Source organism: Danio rerio, chromosome 16, assembly GCF_049306965.1.
Source record: "Danio rerio strain Tuebingen ecotype United States chromosome 16, GRCz12tu, whole genome shotgun sequence".
In the NCBI taxonomy this organism is placed as follows: Eukaryota; Metazoa; Chordata; class Actinopteri; order Cypriniformes; family Danionidae; genus Danio; species Danio rerio.
The window spans coordinates 32,647,910-32,668,628 of record NC_133191.1 but is presented as its reverse complement, the minus strand read 5'-3'; the positions used below and the strand labels follow the sequence as shown (position 1 = coordinate 32,668,628).

At 38.1% G+C, this 20,719-nt stretch overlaps 3 protein-coding genes across 5 annotated transcripts; 1 reads left to right on the top strand and 2 right to left on the bottom strand.

The window, feature by feature from the left end:
• Nucleotides 1-769: 769 nt before the first annotated feature.
• Nucleotides 770-9,069, top strand: onecutl (one cut domain, family member, like). 2 transcript variants are annotated; one of them, XM_005158041.6, is made up of 3 exons: nt 770-1,167; nt 1,405-2,694; nt 5,568-9,069. In XM_005158041.6, exons 2-3 carry the CDS (start codon nt 1,653-1,655, stop codon nt 5,876-5,878), a joined length of 1,353 nt encoding a protein of 450 aa, XP_005158098.1. In that variant the 5' UTR covers nt 770-1,167; nt 1,405-1,652; the 3' UTR covers nt 5,879-9,069.
• A 1-nt stretch (nt 9,070) lies between these two features.
• ctss2.2 (cathepsin S, ortholog 2, tandem duplicate 2) lies at nt 9,071-14,537 on the bottom strand. Of its 2 annotated transcripts, NM_001017661.1 has the most exon segments (8): nt 9,080-9,370; nt 9,480-9,582; nt 9,668-9,833; nt 9,976-10,200; nt 11,675-11,827; nt 12,442-12,564; nt 12,812-12,937; nt 14,503-14,537. In NM_001017661.1, coding segments are annotated over 7 exon segments (993 nt in total). In that variant the 5' UTR covers nt 12,935-12,937; nt 14,503-14,537; the 3' UTR covers nt 9,080-9,270.
• Nucleotides 14,538-15,598: 1,061 nt separating this feature from the next.
• ctss2.1 (cathepsin S, ortholog2, tandem duplicate 1) lies at nt 15,599-19,906 on the bottom strand. The gene is made up of 8 exons (NM_001024409.2): nt 19,838-19,906; nt 18,890-19,015; nt 18,578-18,700; nt 17,738-17,890; nt 16,557-16,781; nt 16,168-16,333; nt 15,977-16,079; nt 15,599-15,866 (listed from the first exon to the last, which is right to left on the bottom strand). Exons 2-8 carry the CDS (start codon nt 19,010-19,012, stop codon nt 15,767-15,769), a joined length of 993 nt encoding a protein of 330 aa, NP_001019580.2. The 5' UTR covers nt 19,013-19,015; nt 19,838-19,906; the 3' UTR covers nt 15,599-15,766.
• Between the last annotated feature and the right edge of the window lie 813 nt (nt 19,907-20,719).

The following is a 20,719-nucleotide window of genomic DNA, read 5'->3' as shown; positions in this document are numbered from 1 at the left end:
CTGACAGATTCCCTAAGAGCCTTAAAATAATGTTAACAGAAGAGTAAAATGAACCCTCAAAGCATTCTGTGGTTCTATGAAGAATCTTTAATATCCACGAGTCACAAAAACATTCAACAAAATATTATTTTATAGATTTTGAAATATTATTTGTAAACTAATAAAATTGTAATTTTTAGAGCTGTTTTAAATGGGTTATTTTTGGATCCTTTAGTTTTAAAAGTGCACGGCATACTAAATGTTATGACATTTGGACTCACAATATTCTTTTCTGTATTCATAACAGAAATGCAAAATCACATTGGCCTGAGGAGGTAACCATAGCAACAACATTGAGCTGAGTACTTTTCGTTAAATTCCTTAATTAACAAAACACCTGAAAGCATTCATATCTATAATCACCATCGCTTTATTTTCTAAGTGACATAATATAAATATATGTGTTTTTTTTTTTTAGAAAAACATCTTTGAGATATTAGGGTCATTCAAATGTTTTGGGGCGACCGAGAACCTCAACAGATTGCGCCCTAATTCTTTTATCATTTTGCCTTTTTAAAAAGTCAATCCACTTCTGAAACTATATAATTCGACCACTGTCACGAGCCCCACCTAAGACAATGGCTTCTTGAGGTCCGCAGGAGGGAAGGAGTTAACGAGGGTTGTAAATTCACCCCACATCTGTCAGATTTTAAGAGTGTGACGTACAGAGGGGGGGCTGGGGGAAGAGAGAGAGGAGAGAGAAAGAGTTGGGGCCGAGATCGATGAGGATACAGAAGGGCAAAACCACAGAGATAATGACAGCGACGGAGCGCGATGCTTAGACAGATCGGCGTTCATTTTTGACACGGTTGTAGCATAGCGAAGTCTGGACATCGGACAGAATCGTACGGCCTTAGGCGTCCGTCATTTGTGTTGCATCCTCGACAGTTGTGGTCCAGCGAGAATCTACAGCGGATAACGCCAGCGACGGACCGGACCTAGCCGTTGCCTTATCTGAACACCGAAATGTGCTGAAGAAACACAAAAGTCGCAACCGATTGTTGTGTGGTTGTAAATTCGGGATTTCTGCAGGTGTAAAGAGTATCCGATCCCGTTATCGGCTTTTGATTGTGTTTTGGAGTGGCTGTTTCGCTTCTCTCCATCCAGCGGGATAAGCTACGTCGTGAGGTAGGCACTTAAACTCAAAGCTTTTCGACATGTTTTTAAGCAGAGATAATATTGTTAGTGTTCATTTTAAGTTGAAAAAACAATTGCATGAATAAATATTTTATTATTTGACCAAAAAATTATTTGGAACGAAATTAATAATAAAGGCTAATAAAATATTTTAATATATATGACTAATCAATAAATATAAATAAATAAAAAAATCTGTGATCTGATTCATATTTGTCTCTTTTTCAGCATTGTTCAAGATATGCATGGATAAACACAGGTGCATTTATGGAACACAGAATTTGCTTGCATGACCCAAGATGGTGCCACTGTGATGAAATGTCTCAGAGAGTACACTGAAATCAGATTTTGAGATATAAACAGCACTGGGAACTGTTTTTAGATCGCATTACAGAAACCACACTTTAGACTGTGAAAACAAACAAACAAAAACAAATCAGCTGGAATTTGAAGAAGTGGTGGAGGAAGGTAAAGATATGGATGGTAATATGGGAGAGATGTCTGTGCACAGCCACGTAGAGCTGGCACACAGTCAGGAGAGCCGAGCCATGCTGCACTCTCGGGATCTCACGGCTGCCTTCCCTCGCCCCTCTCTGGGAGGCCCTGTCATGGGCCTGGAGTCTGACCACCAGAGCCCGACATATGACCACATGGCAACTCTGGGGTACAGCAGGGATGCACCAACTACCTGTGGAAGCACCTACACCACACTGACACCCCTCCAGCCATTTGATGACAAATTCCACCATCATCACCATCATCCCTGCCTGCCCGTCAGCAATGTCATCGGCAGCTTCACTCTCATGCGAGAGGATCGAAGTCTTGGAGGAAATTACTACACATCATACGGAAAAGATTTTGGTTTGGGACAAGGCCTGTCTCCACCGCTGGGCAGTGCAGGTTTGGATACTGCCATGCATGGCTATGGTACACTAGGAAGTCAGAATGGACACAGTAGCCAGATGCTACCAGGTGGCCATGAGGTCCATATGGGCAGCAACGGTAGTAACATCTGTCGAACAGTGCCAGACTTTGTGAGAGAGATGTCACCGCCCTCTCTGGGGGCTGAGCATGGGGTCAGCCACCAGCTAAACAAAATGGATGCCCATCAGCACACTCCCACCTACCACCATCATTTATACAACCAAAGTTATCAGCACCACCTTCCCAGCCAACAGGCCTCCAAGCTTGGGGAGCTGCCCTCTTCTTCCCCTTCCTCCTCTGGCTCCAGCCTGGGAAGGGAGGGCATGCTTGCTGGCTCGCAGAACGGCAGTGGAGGGGAGGAGATCAACACCAAAGATGTTGCTCAGAGAATCATCACTGAGCTGAAGCGGTACAGCATCCCACAGGCCATTTTTGCAGAGCGAGTTCTGTGCAGGTCTCAGGGCACTCTGTCAGACCTGCTCAGGAACCCCAAACCTTGGGGGAAACTCAAGTCTGGCCGTGAAACCTTCAAGAGGATGTCCCGCTGGCTACAGGAGCCAGAGTTTCAAAGGATGGCCTCATTACGACTGGAAGGTAAAAAGCTTGAGCTTGTTTTGTTGAATTTGCTGTTGTGGTACAGAACAAATCCCAAAATTTCAATAGGAACAAATATTGTTAAAGACAACAATGGCATGTATGATCAGTCACAAAAAAGTTATTCAATCAAATACATTACATCTGATTAACAGTTGCTCAAAATACAGTTAAAATGAGCAAATGGAATCGGTGCAATAACCCTAAGTGAGCACTATGTTTATTACTAAGAGATTTCACCTCAAACCCAATGTGTTTTGCCGTGTTACAGTGTTTTGATATTAAAGAGGCTGAAACTTTAACTGTTGTCCAAAGCACACAAAGAGATCCAGAGAAAAACAGTAACATGAGAATGGACGAAGGTGGTGGTGGTGTGTGGGGGGGGTGGCGATGCAGGGATGGGGCGGTTTTCAAAATGTCGGCTGGCGTGCTGCAGCAGCCACTGAGAATTGTGGGGTGGGAGACAAACACAGACACGCAGATTCCCCCGAAATCTTTCCGAATCCCAAGCGATCAATCACCTAAGCATGAAATACGCTTCAGAATGAATTATTCTGCTTGCATTACCACTACAGATATTGATTGGTGACCACTGTGCCCTCAGTCGTAGGGGTGTTCCATGCAACGAAATACATAGAATCAATCAATGCCCCGTTGGCCTGAGTGGTACCATGTCCTGCTGTTGTTGTTGTTGTTGTTTTTTTGCGGTAGTCCGTAAATATGCAGTTTTGGAGATCTTGGTGTTTGGTGGTAAATGTTCATTTAGGAGGATGAGCGTTTCTGTGATAGCGTAAACACTGTGTTTTATTTCCTTCTGTTATGTAAAAATTTCCCAACAGTAGTTATTTGTTTATCCTTCATAATTAAGGCTCAGAATTTTCACGAGAAACGTTCAAATTGGCATTGATACTCCATTTTTTGTCCAATCACTATCTGGTTAATTTTTTTCACAGCTTCTGTGCACAAGTGGACACCTCTGTATTTCCCTATATAACCCACTTTCCATGAGTGTTGACTTTTCTCACCATGCCCTTTGTTTAATTACTAGCTGGTATTGATTTCCTTGGGAAAGCAACGCAGAAGGCTCCAGCACACACCTCCTGTGAATAAGACGGCGTGAGCAAACATTAGAATGCATGCGGCTACACGCCTCCTCTCTCAGAGACAGCAGGAGTTCAACTTACCGACACATTTAATGATGATTCAGCTTAACGCAGTGATTTTTAACGAAATACCCATCCTTTTAAAATCCATCAGCACTTTTTATAATACCCACCATCGTTATTGCAAGGCTAAAATGATGACAGCAATGTTTTTATGCATAATGTGAACAGGGCCTCATTTCATTCTTCAGTTATTTTGCGATAAACAGATATTAAATATTTTAGGAACTAGATAAATTGGCCTAAAATTTGTATCCTGGTTTTTCCAGTATTTTTTTTTTCCTCTCAGTTTTTCCGCAGGTCTTTTGTGTGGATGTGTTCTGTTGGCTGTGTCTGTGTGTTTTTTGCAAACTGCCTGAGCTTTGATTGGGAGAGAGAGATGAACAGAGAGAAATTCAGTCGCAGGGCAGGGTAGAGATCATTACTCTAAAGCTCGGCGTTCGGACAGCATTGGGATTTCACACACAAGCACTGAACCCTAAAGCTCTTGTCTTAAGGAATCATAGATATAATCAGATTAAATAGCAGAGGCTTTTTCCCTGATTCTGGCACTTTTATGTATTCAGCCCAGACCTATTTTGTACAGAAATCGCATAGTTAAGTGTAGATCCCTGCTGAGATTGACAATAAATGTTTGGCACACAGAAGCTCCCCTTTCATCCAGCACTAAAGGGGTTAAAGCTCCTCTATAGGTCGGGGAGTCTGAGCAACACAGATTTAATCAATAATTTCTATCAGCCCCTGGCCGAAAAAAAATCAGCAGGGGGTGGAGTAGGCAGGGAGTACGGCTTCGGGGGGAGAAGGGGGTGATAGGCAATCGGGGGGTGGGGGTGGTTTATGAAAAAGGCTTTCGATCACGTTTCAGCTACATGAGACAAGTGGTATACATCATGATTAGGGCCTGCTCCCACGATCATAAGAACTCTATGGGGGGATGTTTATGTCTGGGAGTGTGGTGCGGAGCACAGGATTTATAGCATGGTAATTCCTACCTTTTACACATGATTACAACATCAGGAAGCATTTAGTTAATGGTTGACGTTAAACTGGTGAAAACAGGTGGGGACAATTGAGAGAATCAGGGAATTATTAAATGATTATAAAACAAAAATGAAAGTGTTTATTTGGGGGTTTTCTTCTAGTTTGTCCATCATTTATTGTATTTGATATAGATCATTATTGTTCAGCACGTTTACAGTCTTTCTCTCTATCGCTTAATCTCTCTTATCCTCAATTTCCACTCGGGGATCAATAAAGTACATTTATCTATCTATCAAGTTGGCAGTTGTCTGATAGAGACTCTCTGGTTTTCAGGCAATAGTCTGGTCTACACACAGGGCGGTATTTAATTAAGCCAGGAATTACATAACAAGATATGATGATGATGATTACGAAATAAAAATGCATTGACAGCATTCGCTTACAGTAGCCTCGTGTCTGTTTTAAGTTTATACAGCCCTTGACGGTAATGTCCTGATCTATTTCTTTAAAGGTAATTGTCTTGATATTCATCTCTCAATGCCAATACAGTGTTTAATATTTTAAAATGCTGGAGTGTTTCGCCCTTTACTCTTAAAAAATGTCATTGTCATCAGTAGTTCTTTAAAGGATATTTACATAAACAAAGATGAATTCTGATGGTAAAAAAAATTTAGAAAAATGTCAGGTTTTCCTTGCAAACTAATGTTTTTCTCTTTCTCTTTATCTTAGCTTGTAAGCGTAAGGAACAGGAGCAGTCCAAGGTGGAACGCAACCAGGGGCCCAAGCGCACTAGGCTAGTCTTCACAGATCTGCAGCGTCGCACACTGATGGCCATTTTTAGAGAGAACCACAGACCAACTAAAGACCTCCAGATCACCATCTCTCAGCAGCTGGGCCTTGAGCTTTCCACTGTAAGCAACTTCTTCATGAACGCTCGTCGCAGAAACCTCAACCGATGGGCCGAAGAGGGTCGTCCATCGTCCACCGGCTCATCGGGCTCCAGCACCGCATCTCCAGCTGTGACCTGCTCCACGGCATGATGGGAAAATGAGCCGTTTTCTGCTCTGCACAGCACAGGTTAAGCTGCAGCTCCTAGTGTTTGAGATTTTTAATCAAAAGTGTTTTTGTATACAAATCAACAGCATATGAAACCAAAGATGAAGTCTTTACGAGGGTGATGTCCACAATGTCTAGACGAGACAGAATTTGATTGTAGTTTTAGCATCGATTACTTTAGCTTTAATCGTGAAGGATGAGCCCACCACACCGGGGCTTATGAAATCATTCACAAATCAAGCGTTATGAAAAGGTATTGAATAGATATGAAATCGGTTTATTTTGTAATTTGTTACAGCATATGAAATCACTGCAAGGTTTAATCAGTGCTGAAAAATGATATTTTTAGGGTTCTCAAAAGACATGATTTTGCAACAAATGGATAAATATTGACCAAAGAAACAAAGAAGGATGCAAACGAATCTTTCACAGATACTTTTAAAGGGGAAAACTACTGGACAAAGAAGCTGAAACCAAAATGTGAACATTTTTCGAGAGCTTGTTTTTTTATACTCTTTCATTTTAAAAGCCAGGCCTCATTGTCCAAGAAGAAAAGCCTCTGCTGTAGGACAGCTACAGCCTTGGTACAAGACAGAGTTGCATCCTCAGACAATATGAGGGCAAACAAGACGTGGAGAAGCAGGAAGAGCAGCTGTGACACTTTTTGCAAAAGACTTCTCGATGAGTTCTTTTTGACAGGCCACTCTCTTCTTGTGCATAATTTCCATCTGATTTTGAAAATTTCTAAGATGTCACTCTGAGGATGAAGAATTGTATTTTTTTTTTGTACAAATTTCAAGCACACAATCTGGCCCGATGGCTGTTCGTACTGGAAAAAAGCTCAAAATCTCGAAAACCCTGATGGAAAGTACTCACAAAAGCTTGAATTGAATATGAACTGGGAACCACTTTGTGTATTTATAATTATTTATGTATTTATTTCCAATCTTCTAGCTATTTATTTTATTTATTTGATAGTTACCGTCAGTATTTATTTCACCAAGTGTTGTTTGTGTGTGAAAAATGACCCTGTCTCTGATAGGAGTCCCAATACCAAAGATGAATATTTGTCCTCCCTGAATGTCTAACGTTTCTCATCTACTCAACGCTGTGTTCGTATCTTGATAGCTGGGCTAGCATATTCATCCATGTTCATCGTTCACATGTGCTGCATGTCTAGACCCTTTAGGCCACAGCCTAACCAAACAGATCGAGACTCAGCATGAGACGGCACACAAGTGGCTGTGAAGTCAAGATGACTCTATATTTAGGCTGTTGAACTGTGATCTCCTCAGTGCAGTCCACATTTACTGTACGACGATCATACATAATGCGCCGTGGTCTCTCGGGGTGGGCCGTCGAGGGAGTGATCGTCCCTTTTCCAATGCTCTTTCTCGTTCCCCTGTGTTTAACCTTTGCAGGGAATGTAGTGAGGCCTCTTCGCAGCACGCACTTGAAAGAGGGCCCATGAAAGAGGCCATCGACTTTTGCCAACTTCAAAGAAGCCCTTTTTATCTGTGTCCTCTTGGCGGCTGGGGCCGGCACTCGCTTGGGCCCATGGGCTTAGGGCGTTCACGGGGAGGGGTGGCAGATCAGAGGCTCGCTGCATTACCAAATCACGGCAAGGAAGGGGAGGGGTGGTGAATGGGAGTTTGGGGATGCGAATTAAAGTTTAATGAGTGACAATTGTAAGCATGCTGCGCGCAGGGCAAAGGGTGTTGGCGTGTGTGCACCTCAACTCTCCAGGTCACCCTGTTGCAGAGCTTGTTGTCGGGCCTCTCTTTTCATAGAAATATATTGAATTAGGATATGACCATATGGAGAATTAAAGCAGTAGATGGTTAGAGATCACTCAATGACCTGTAGCATCCAAAAAATACGTTTAGCTGACGTACCTTAGCATTTGGCGGCTCCTGGTGGACATTTTGTTTATTAACTTAATTTGACGGCAAAATGTTCCATTTTCATTGAAGTGCAGCGATGGACCACTGCTGACGAAGTCACTTTCAAACAAAGCAGTTTTCAGGTGGTCAACGCGGTGAATTCGCATGGCCATCTTGAGCTAAATCAACATGGGGGAACTTTATCGTCCTCGCGCGACACTCTCGATCGATTTGAATAGAATTCGCCCGCGAATTTTCGCAGGGCAACGGTAAATGTGACCGCACCTTGAGAGGCACAAATAAATTGCGCCATATTCTCGTAGTGTTTAACATCTTAAGATATATTTAAGAGTTAGTACAGTGTGTAAATCTGAAGTGAAATTTCCATTCCTTCCCGCCTTAGGGAAACCCGTTTGGCGCTTTTTGTTCTGCCCGACAGCTCTAATTTCATCTACCTCAACTGTGTGTGATGTGTCGTGTAGCTGAGATGTAACTGTACCAAAGATCCCATCCATTCAGGGAGCGTCTGTGCGTTACTAAGTTTTTATAGCCAAATGTGCTGGAATCAATCCGTGAACACAACTAAATCACAGCCCTACCTGCAGGCAGAAAGAACCTTGTTTGTTTGTGTGTGTGTGTATGTGTGAGAGAGAGGGAGAAATGAGAGACTGAAGAACATTTATCAATATAAAGACCAAATGGGAATGACAATCGGAGCAAGAAAAGGGGTCTTGCTGATCCTATGATTGCTTATCCCTCCAAAAAAAGAAAAAAACTACCAAAAAGTGTTACTGTGTTAAAGTGAGGATAGAGACCAAAATAAATGTTAAATATGTTTGTCTCTACAAATATGATGCAATTATGTTCTAGCTGTGTCATATGGATCATCTTAATGAAAATATGATTTTTAGCAACTTAAATGTTGGATCACAACATAGGCAGACAGAATTCATTCGCTCAAGGCATTTTTGTCATCTGGAGATCCACTTATTAACGGTTCGGGTAAGCAGACTGAAAAGGTAGCAAGTGTTTTCTTTTTTTTTTCTTCTTTTACCTGTCATTCATCTAAAATCTCTTTCTGCTGGTGTGAGCATCTGTGTCATATTATGCCATTCTCTCCCTTGTGTTACCTTATGAATGTGGCTAATCAACCAAAGGTGTAAAAATCACAGCAATTTAAATGTCAATCATAACAGGACATTGTGTGCTGATCTTGAAAAATCCTTTAATACCTCATGTGAAACTGTTCGTTGTGATGTTGCACTGAATAAACCAAGTCATTTGTAAACATACTGAACAGAGTGGAACCATATTTCCTTTAATATTTTACTAGACAAAAAAAAGACAAGAATTAAAACTAATTATACAATATTCAATTTGAATAAAAACAATAGAAATGGAAAAACAAAACATACATGTACAGCTAAGAAACTGGATTATAATATGGTAAATTTCTTATTTCCATATATTCATATATTTCAATAGTTTTTCAGTTATACAATTGGATAGCAGGCTTCTGAGGCGATGCCACACATGTTATTCTTGTTTCTGGCTATACGGATGTAGCCACCATCTCCAAATCCAGCACCCCAACTGTTAAAACAAGAGAAAACCAGCATTAGTATTTATTTTTTTCGTTCATTTAGTGTTTATTTCCAAAAACAAAGTCATCCAGTCACTTTATGATAACAATTGACTGCACCTGTTTTTGACCAGCCAATAGTCCTGTCCTGAAAGTGTACCATATCCCACAGCAAGCACTCCATGGTTTACCTTTTGTGTGCAGGATGGATCATCGTAAACCCCTGTGAACAGAAGTCAACAAAAAATAAATGTAATTTTTACACTCAGTTAAGTTTCGGGCTGTCTGAGCTGTGAAGAAATACTCACCACTGCGGTAAAAGATAAACTGAGGGCGGGTGGCGTCGATGGCCACTGAAACGGGCCCGATGTTGGCCAAAGCCTCTTTTAGGGCCTGCTCATCTCCCTGACTAACGAATTTGTAAGAAGTACAGTTTGCTGCACGCTGGGATGGGTCATATCTACACGATCCTTGCTGTTGAACACATCAGTTTACACAACAGAATTACAATGATAATGGATTACAGTCGTGCAGAAAAAAAGACAAGCTCTTAGCCACATAAAAACATAGTCATATTTTCTTCATATAGTTGCATTAAGCCACACAAATGACTTACCGTTCCTTGATAAGGGTAAGAGGACTCTGAATCAATGCCGCCATTATCAATAACATATTGGAAGGCTTGAGACATATACCCGCCATTGCAGCCAAGGTTGCCATATTTAGAAGAACAGTCCACCAGGTTTTGAGGACTGAGGTCCACCAGCTTTCCTGTGGTCTTCATCAGCTGACCTTCAAGAGCCCCAACAGAGCTGAATGCCCAACAAGAACCACAAGCACCCTGAGACAGAAACATAATTAAAACAGGAAAAGACTTACGTTAACACAATGCCTTTTTAACTTTAAAAACTGATAACTTTTTACATACTACTACTTTTTAGCTTAAAATAAAGAAATACTTAAAATGTATCTTGGCATGTTTGCCTTAGTTGACTGCCACTTGATGTGTGTAAAAGGAATAAAATGAAGCCACAAGTAGGCTAACCACCACAATAGCCATGAAACAGCACAATATTACAAAAATAAATGTTACAAATAAACTTTAAAGAGACAATCAAAAATCTCTAATATTCTATGACTTAAGAATTTAAATTCCTTGATATTCCATTACCTGATGCTTTGGGGCATGAAAATGCCAACTTCTGTAAACCTTTTTAAATGTGAAAGTATGTTTCTAACTTGACACTTTTGCAGCAAATTTACAGTCACGAAGTGCAAAAAAAGCCTTTCTTAAAGTTTTTGTCTCATTTCTAGGCCTCGTTTCTTTTTTTATTATCCCACTGACAGATTATTTTGCTTGTTTAAGGGAAAAAACACTTCATTTGACAATTTATTTTGAAAAAACGAGAAAATATTTGTTACTTGTTTAGAAAGTGCTTCTTGATTTAAGAATATTTAGATATTTGGATTAGAAGCAAGACAAATACTTTAAGAAAAGCGGTTTTTTTTTTTTTTTTTTTTACAGTGCAGACATATAAAAACGCAACACAGATGTACTCTAAATGTTTATTAAAGCAGGATTATAAACCAACAGATGTTTGAGGCATTTCCCTTTTTTTAAAAGTGGAAGTTTATAAAATGTTATTGTTGTCATGTAAACTACAAAAATGCAAATTTTAAATTCGATTGGCATGCTATTCTAAAAGCATGCATGGATTTCTAATAACAAAAACAAGAAAGGTGAACTACAAGGCAGATATGAATTCAGAGATGATCTCAAAATTGTGACACTGAAGATTATGTCTCAATAACCAATCACATTACAGCATTGGTGTCATTTCATTTCCCTTGCTGTACGCGGAATTTTGTTTCTTCACAAAGGGACATTAGCATTTATTAACCTGACATATATAACAATATTTTTAGATATAAATCCAGAAATAAATGCAAAAAAAAATGTTCTTGAAAAGTAAAAGAAAAAGTTAAAACGACTTTATTGACATGGCATTTTTTTTAAAACATCACAATTCAGCACCGCACCTAGATTTTAGCAAAATAAACTTTTTCACCTACATATCGAGTGCCTTGGACTTTGTTTGGACTATTGTTGCTTTGTTCGGACTATCGTTATTTCTATATGAAACATCCAAACAAATTATTTAGGCATGGAGCAACACTTTCTATTTCACGATGGCTTATCAAGAAATATCAAAAAAGTTTGTCAACATAAAGAAACACAATCGAGTTATATTACTGAACGAAAGGCTGAACAATTATCAGATTGTCAAAATATATCAATCTATGTAATACAATACCTGGTTTTTCACACTAGTCACATAGCCCTTATCTCTCCAGTCCAGTGTATCTGGGACAACAGCAAAAGAAGAGCTCACATATTCTGCTGTTGGCCTCTTGAAGCCAGGAGGAACACGAGTGACGGCTAATGTCTGCAAAATCTCCTCTGTCGTCTGTGAATCGACAAGACACAAATATGAAACACAGAATAAAGTGAAACAGGTAAGGAAAATCTGAGCTTCTGTGCAAAAGGTCCAGTAAACTGATCATTATATTCTGATGTTTACTGTTTCACATTGACTTCCTTATAAAAAACCCGAGATAATACTGTGGAAGTCAATAGAGAACAGAAACTGTTTGGGTAATCCACGTGCTTCAAAATAGCTCAACAGTGGAGAAATGGGGAGTTGAATTTGATCTCTGTTCTGACATCTTATGTTGAAACATTTAGTTATTTTAGTAGTTTGAAACATTTTACCCGTGACTTCTTTCTAAATATGTCATTAAACCTTGTTCATTTTTAAAATCAAAGGTTGGAGCAGAGCTCAAAATCCAACATGAAAAAAAAACACATGAGAACTAAAAACTACAGACAACTGCGTTATAGAACAACTTTACAATGATAAAAACATGACAGTAATCACATTGTGTAAACTATTGCTTTAAATCTCACAGTGGCTATTTGCTTTAAAAAACGAAAGAACAAGCAATGAAAAAAAGAGAAATGTAAGAAACAAGGAAATAAAGCAGTAATTGCATGTCAGGGGGAAAGAGGAAATATATTCACCATGTCAGCCATGTGGTTTATGGCTAAGTCATATGAATGCATGCCCATGGAGGCCTCTAGGTTGTGGATGGCGATCAGTTCAAGGTTTCTCTCCCACAATTCCCTCCTGCCTACTTCCTCATCCTGTCAACACAAACAACAATTATACATGTTAATGTTTAAAAACTATTAACATCAAAAACTAGTCTCCCTTGTACAGTATATGCATGTGCGCAAATAGGCCCATGAAACAAGATTTTCAGGTTTGGCAAGAATAATCTGTTAGCATGCTAATGTCATCTGTTACAGGAATGCTTGGGGGTTTAGACATGTGATAAGCAAAGTTTTTCCAGAAGTGAATAAACAAAATATTAGATCACATGCTTCTCACCTCACAGGAGTAAAGCTTGACATGTTTCTTCTTCCACAGCTCCCAGTGCTGGTCTAGATTGGTGTTAAAATGGGCCAGTGCTGCACTACAACACACGGCAAACAGCAAGCTCCCGAACATCATGGTCTGACGAGAGAAACACATTTATTTTATCTGTTAATCAATGAATTCTGTTTGCAATGTAAGAAACGTGGTACACTGTAAAAAAAATGATATAATCAATCAGTCATGATAGCTTATGTTTTTAGTTAATTGTATCTTATTAAACCAAGTTTATCATGTTCTAACTTAATTTTATAAGTTACGCAAGCTGTTTATAAGTCAGTTTACCATAATATAAGATCTAGTCACTTCAACTTACGTTAATCAAACTGGCTAAAAAATATTAAGTTAAACTTTGTATAGTTTAAAAAATGCTTTATGTTCAATCCACTTAAAATTTGTAAAAACTAACAAGCTATTTTAATTCCTTTATGTTGTCCAACACAAATCGATTGCGTGGAACCCAGGATTATTTACAGTGTTGTTGAAACTTGAGTAACTTATTCAAATAAGTTAAAGCAACACAAAAGTATTTGTTGTCTTGACTTTTTTCATTACTTGTTTGTTTCAGTGTAGCAAACAAGACTTCTGAAACAATATATCGACATTCTGATGTTAAATATGTAAAAAGATCAACATTCATGCTACATTTTATAGCATTTTAAATGATTTTCACTTTTTTTACAAACACCTATTGTGGCAAATGGGTAAAACCAAGTGGTTTGAAGGACAATGTCCAAGTGTAAGTTTAAATAAAAAAAAGGAATTAGTCTTTTGTGGCTGCATTGTGACCTATTAATCAATACGCCATCAATGATTCCTGTTTTCAGTATGCCTGACAAAAATGTTTCGTAGATAAATGGTAAAATTAAATGGCAATAGTACTTTTTAATGGACGAAAATGTATTTTAGTCATTCTCTGTTGATCAATTAATCAATCAATACATGTATTTGTGTGTGTGTGTGTGTATGTATGTATATATGTATATATATATATATATATATATATATATATATATATATATATATATATATATGTATATATATATATATATATATATAGTATTAATATGAAAATATTATTTTTCTCATAAATTCATTTTCTTTTCGGCTTAGTCCTTTTATTAATCTGGGGTCACCACAGCGGAACCGCCAACTTATCCAGCATATGTTTTACGCAGCGAATGCCCTTCCAGCTTCAACCCCTCTTTGGGAAACATTCATACACGCTCATACACTACAATTTAGCCTACCGTATGTCTTTGGTCTGTGGATGAAACCCCCGCGAATGCAGGGAGAACAAGCAAACTCCACACAGAAACGCCAACTGACCCAGCCGAGGCTCGAACCAGCGACCTTCTTGCTGTGAGACAGCACTACCTACTGCGTCACCTTATTATATATATATATATATATATATATATATATATATATATATATATATGTGTGTGTGTGTGTGTGTGTGTGTGTGTGTGTGTGTGTGTGTTTTACGTAATAAATCCATACAGCATAGTTGATGAAACGCTCTTAAAAACCAGCCAATACTTTAAACCGAAAGAGAAAGTTATCTGAGAAACACTGAATAAAGACTCTGAAAAGATACACAATAAAATGAACAATAATAAATGAATTCGTATGTCTGATCTTACCTGAACTTGCACGTCGACTGTAGAGGTGAATTAATGGCTTAGAGTTCCTGGTTGCTTTGCTTTTATTTTGTTTAATCACGTGCTAATCTCTGCCTATTGTCATTTTAGTTTTACTTCTCGTTTTGTCCTGTACAGGAGACGCGTTCACTTTTTTGCCATCTGAGATCCCCTAGGTTATTAATGATTCAGAAGGCAGTGTTGTTGTAAACCTTAAATTCTTTTAGATCTTTAGATCATTTATTTTTTGGAAAACGTTTCAACGTAACTATGAAGCCTCCTTTTATTTTACCTGAATTTTTATGATAAACCTTTTTTTAATTGCATTTAAAGAGAAATAACTGAAGGAGGCTGAGAAAAATGCTAATTTTAGAAGACAGAGGCGTTTGCTTCTGAACTGTTCATATGGAGAGTTCAGAAACAAAAGCCTTTAGGTGCTATCTGAAAACTTCAGCTAAAATGCTTTTTTTCTCCTCAGGCTCCAGTGTGTAGATTCTGTAATTTCACCGCCATTAAAGTGAAAAAACTGAGCATCAACATGGGAAGCTGAAAAAAGTGCTGATTTTAAAACAAAACAAGACAGCGCTGAGCTCTTGCATTCAAGTTCAGCACAACTGAGCAATAATAGACAAAAACGGCAGCAGTAAAAATCAAAACGCTTTTTAGCGGAAAGTCAAAAGCAAACGAAGAGTAAATACTCCATCTAGCGGTGAATTCAGTCTTATTTTATTACAGTCATTTACAAATACAGCAAAACCGTTAAAGACTGAAATAAAATGTCTTTGAGTTTGTTTTTTTATGCAGGCAACCATTTATACAACTTCCTGCACAAATGGACAGTGAATGTAAACTGAAAACGGGCACAGATGACCAGTCAAGTTAAGAACAGACCTAAATACACTGTGCCATAAGTAGTCAAATTATTTTGTGTTAAAGACAATGAAGTGTCTAGATACACATTACATCCTTAGTTCATTGACTAAGCATGGTGTTATAAAAGGGTCACCTCACATTTCCGCAACACTGAACATGAAACCCTTGTCAATTAAAATGCAAATTTGTGGCTTGAAATGGTAATAAACAAAAAGAACACACAAGATTATAAAAATTCTGTATTTATTTTATAAGATAAGACGCACTTGGATAGTTTTTTTAAAAAGACAACTGGAAACGTAAAAGCAACATACAGAACACATGCACGTCCAAGAAAATGGACAATAAAAAGTCAATTCCTTTTGAAATGTTCATAAAATCAACATTGTTTCAGCTACATGACTGGGTAACAGGCATATGAGGCGATTCCACACATGTTGTTCTTGTTTCTGGCCATACGGATGTAGCCGCCGTCTCCAAAGCGTGTACCCCAACTGTTGAAGCAAAGGGAAACAATCAGCATCAACTCAGCGCATGATTAAACAGGTCCTCTTGAACAATTCTTGTAGTGAGTTTTTCTATAAAGATTTCCATCTGACCGTACCTGTTTTTGACCAGCCAGTAGTCCTGTCCAGAAAGTGTACCATATCCCACGACCAGCACTGCGTGGTTGACCCTTTTAGAACAGGTTGGGTCATTGTAAACGCCTGTGGACAGTGAAAAGAGAAATTGTAATAGCCCTAATAACAACATTAAATCAAACGGATTTACTTGAGAAATAGAAAAATGCTTCACCACTGTGGTATAGGACAAACTGAGGCCGGGTGGCATCGATGGCCACTGAAATGGGTCCGACACTGGCCACGGCCTGCTTGAGGGCATTTTCATCTCCCTGACGGACAAAATAGTACTTGGTGCAGTTTGCTGCACGCTGGGATGAACTGTAGCTACACTGTTGTTGCTGAAAGATATTAAATGCATTACATATTACAGCTGATAATTAATTTTAGTATTTAAAAATTTAATAATTGTGTATTGGCTCTTGGTCCAGCTGATCTGGTCCAAATAACAGTGTCCAGATCAGTTACATGTGTACCCTTTAGATAGCTCGGTCAGTCTATTACATTATGAAAATTATTTGACATGCAAGTGTTTATTTGTTTGAAGCCACTCAAAAGACTTACCACTCCTCGATAAGGGTAAGCAGAATCTGAAGCAATGCCGCCGTTATCAATAACATACTGGAAGGCGTCACTCATAAACCCGCCATTGCAGCCCTTGTTGCCGTATTTGGAGGAACAGTCCACCAGGTTTTGAGGACTGAGGTCCACCAGCTTTCCAGTGGTCTTCTTCAGCTGACCTTCAAGAGCCCCAACAGAGCTGAATGCCCAACAAGAACCACAAGCACCCTAATGCATAGACAGAAGAGTGATTAAGCGTGACAATATGAAGATGGCAGAAACAAAAAACAATAAAAATTGGCTTCTGGTTTGACAATCCAAATAATAATAATAATAATAATAATAATAATAATAATAATAATAATAATAAATTATTATTATTAATAATAAGCGCACAATTTCTGCTATTTGGCCTGACAACTTCCTTGCACAATAGGTTCTATACTTAAATTTTTGCTAGAAAATGTCCTTCCAGGAGGAGCTCAATGGCTGTTTTTTTTACCCCCAACACTTGTTAGAACTGGCCTATGCCTACTATAAGATTCTGGCAGTATAATATCCTTGGATAAAGAAACAGTTTGACGGTATTGTGGATACTGTTCTTAAAGATTTTTTTTTTTTTAAATGTTTGGGTTTATAAATAAATTAAAAAAAAAAAAAAAACACATTTAAAATTGGAGCAGTAAACGTGTCAGGCTAAATAATTAACACAAATCATTGACATCTGCAGTCTTAGTTTTTATTTACCATCAAAAACTGCATCTTTGGATAAATGTTCTGCTGGAGATACTATAGTCTGTCTGTATACTAGTACATCTTACAGGTACTATAGGAAAGGTACACTGTAGCAAAGTTTTGCAGACTGCGGTATACATTGAAAATGAACAGTTTAATGCCTAGTCAGAAGATCTGTGTTCAACAGAAGAAAAACTAACACTTTGGAACAAGTGTAGGATAATTAAGTTTCTGGGTGAACTACCCCTTTGAACTGAAATACTGAAAAAGTAGATTTTCCCCTTATTTTTTTATTTATTTTTAACTCAAACCTACAGAGAATAACTCCCTGTTGACCCTTCAGGTGAAAATTTAACCTGGATTATAATTGAAGCCCAGCCACAGGGAAAAACAAACACCTATAATAATCTGAAAGCATTTGATCAAACATACAGTAACCACACACACACCTGCATCTTCACACTGGACACATAGCCCTTCTCTCTCCAATCCAGTGAATCTGGGACAGCATCACCAGAAGAGCCCACAATATTAGCAATTTGTCTTTTAAAGCCAGAAGGAACATGAGTCAAGGCTAAGGTTTGCAGAATCTCCTCGGTTGTCTGTGAAACAGCAAGACACAAATAGATCAAATTAGTAACAATGACAAAAATGAGGACATCTTTTATAGATGGTTTTAAAAAAAAAAAAAAAAGGTTAGGTCCTTGTTAGTCCAAAAATGTAGCGTGCTTTGAAAGCTTTTTTTTCCCCTCAGTACTTTGACTCACTCAAAACACAGGATTCAAGCAACAGCTAAATGACATGCAACATGCAAGGTTAACACTTTTTTTTTCCTTAAGTGTCAGAAGTAGCACATTAGATCATTAGCTTCTCAGTGAACACGCAAAGAATTAGAAGTGCAGTGTTCAGTATTTTGGCGGTCATGTTTACAAAAAGTGAAAAAAATAGGTTGTACAAAGATCTGTGCAAAAGTTGCTTTTCAGGACAGGTACCACTGCAGACAGTGTTAGAAAGACATGGCCACAATAGTGCTTCTACCGATATTCTCCTCACCACTTCTCCTTTGCTCAAACGTGGTGTGAAACCAGCATAGAGCCCATCTGATTGAGAAAGTCAATCCTTTTTTTTTTTTTTTCAAAAAAGGTGTGGCAACTGTGATTACGCCTTATGTAGAAAGTTCTTAGACCAAACATGGAAAGGTAGCATTGATGCCAGCATGGTTTTGTTGTCATATGCAAGCTAAATTTAAATACATGTAAAGACATACAAACGAAGCAATTCATTCTCACCAGGTCACCCATGTGGTTCATGGACAGGTCGTATGAATGCATGCCCATGGAGGCCTCAAGGTTGTGAACGGTGATCAACTGAAGGTTTCTCTCCCACAACTGCCTCCGGCCAAATTCCTCGACCTGCAACATTAAAGAAACCATGATATGCATTATAATAGCATCAATATGGCATTTGCATCTGATATCAATCATAAATACTCACACATCATGAAAACAAACAGCATCAACAATCATAGCATTGTAATAATGAATCTGCAAGATAACATCCTATCAGCTTATGATAATGGATTATGAACTCCTCTTCCTAACCTCAGTAGTGTAAATTTTGCCATAAGTCTTCTTCCACAGCTCCCAGTGCTGGTCTAGATTGGTGTTAAAATGGGCCAGTGCTGCACTACAACACACGGCAAACAGCAAGCTCCCAAACATCATGGTCTGACGAGAAAGATATACAGATAGTCAAACAGTGTGAATGCATTTACAGATAAAATGTCAGTGTTGTTAACACCTAAAATAAAGATCATACTGCGGTTGATTAATGGGCTGAAGACTTCATTTCAGTTAAAGAGGCTTCAGAAACTAGCAGTATCAGTGGTGAAGTAACAAATGAAACAAAAGTCCAGATAGGAAGTTAAAACCTTGAGTGCAAAAGCTCAAGCATCTTAAGATTAAGAAAAATAGTTGAGACATCATTTGTCTTTACGGTTTCCTTGACTAGTGCAACATTAATTGTTTGATTCTTATCACAAGATCATTTACTAGAGTTTAAAGTAGCTTTACAACTCAATCAGAATACTAAAAAAAGTAGAATATTTGTCGTTGTCTCAACCAGATGGATAAGGTAAGCTAAACTACTAAACACAAATTAATAGATAAAAAAAAGGCCTTGAGAAAGTCCTAGAGAGTCAGAAAGAAACGAAGATTAAACTAGCCCGGCTGTTTGATTAACTTCACCTGATGCTTCTTATATTTGAATAACATTTTTTCTTATATTAAAACTATAATTAAAGTATAATTTTGAGCGTTTTCCACTTAAAACACAAATCAAGTCAACTGCAAACACACTAAAGAAAATCAATGACAACAGCTAAACTCTGTGCAGGAAGAGCTCTCATCAAACAATCGTTACCACATTAAATAAAACCGAAAGAGAAACTTTTTGAAAGGAAAACCCCTATGAGTTAGAGTTGTGTTAACTAAAAAGACAAAACAGCTGAAAGTGAACGAGGAATAAAGTTAAAACTTGTCGTATCTCACCTGTGCACTCTCGTTAGGCTGCACTTCTCGTCGTCTGAACAGGAGGTGGTGATGAGCAACTGTGAGTTCCTGCTTCCTTCGCTTTTATTTTGTTCCATCACGTGTTAATCTTTGTCATCTGGTGATGTGCTCGCTTATTGCTTCGTCTTATTACGCAAGACATCATTTGACATTCATGCTAATGTGATTAATTTAATAAATAAAATTGTGAATAATACCACATATATTCATAATATCTACAATTAATTGATTATTAAATTAATTAAGAAAAAAACATACATATTTAATTATTGTATACAATTGTAAGATGAGTAGCGTGTTAAACAGTAGCCTAAATTGTGTCCTAACCTAAAATTGCTTACTTTGGTTTTTTAAAACCAGTTCAAGTACAATGCACATACAAATATGTAAAACAGAGAATATCAACAACAAAACTTAAAATGTAAAAATAAACTTGTAAAAATATAAAAATGTGATATATGAATTATTGGTAATTGTATAAATGTGAAAAAACTTTGTAAAAATTGTATTTGATATGTGAGCTCATATATTGAAGGGTTTTAAAATATATTTTAAAACTATGGTAATAAAAGCAGATCTCAGCTGACCTGCTAATGAAACTAAGCTGTCATCAAAACTAAGAACGAATGACAAAACAATGTGTTTTTGGAAACTTGTGTCACCGTATGGAATTTGTATTTAAACTAGAATATGCTCCTGAAATGGCTTATTGAAAAGTAAAATATTTCATTTCAGATTCCCCCACAGACCAAAAACATGAACTGAATAAACTAAATTGGCCTTAGTGTATGTGTGTGCATGTGAGAGTGTGTGGAGGTTTCCCAGTACTGGGTTGGAGCTGGAAGGGCGTCCACTGTGTAA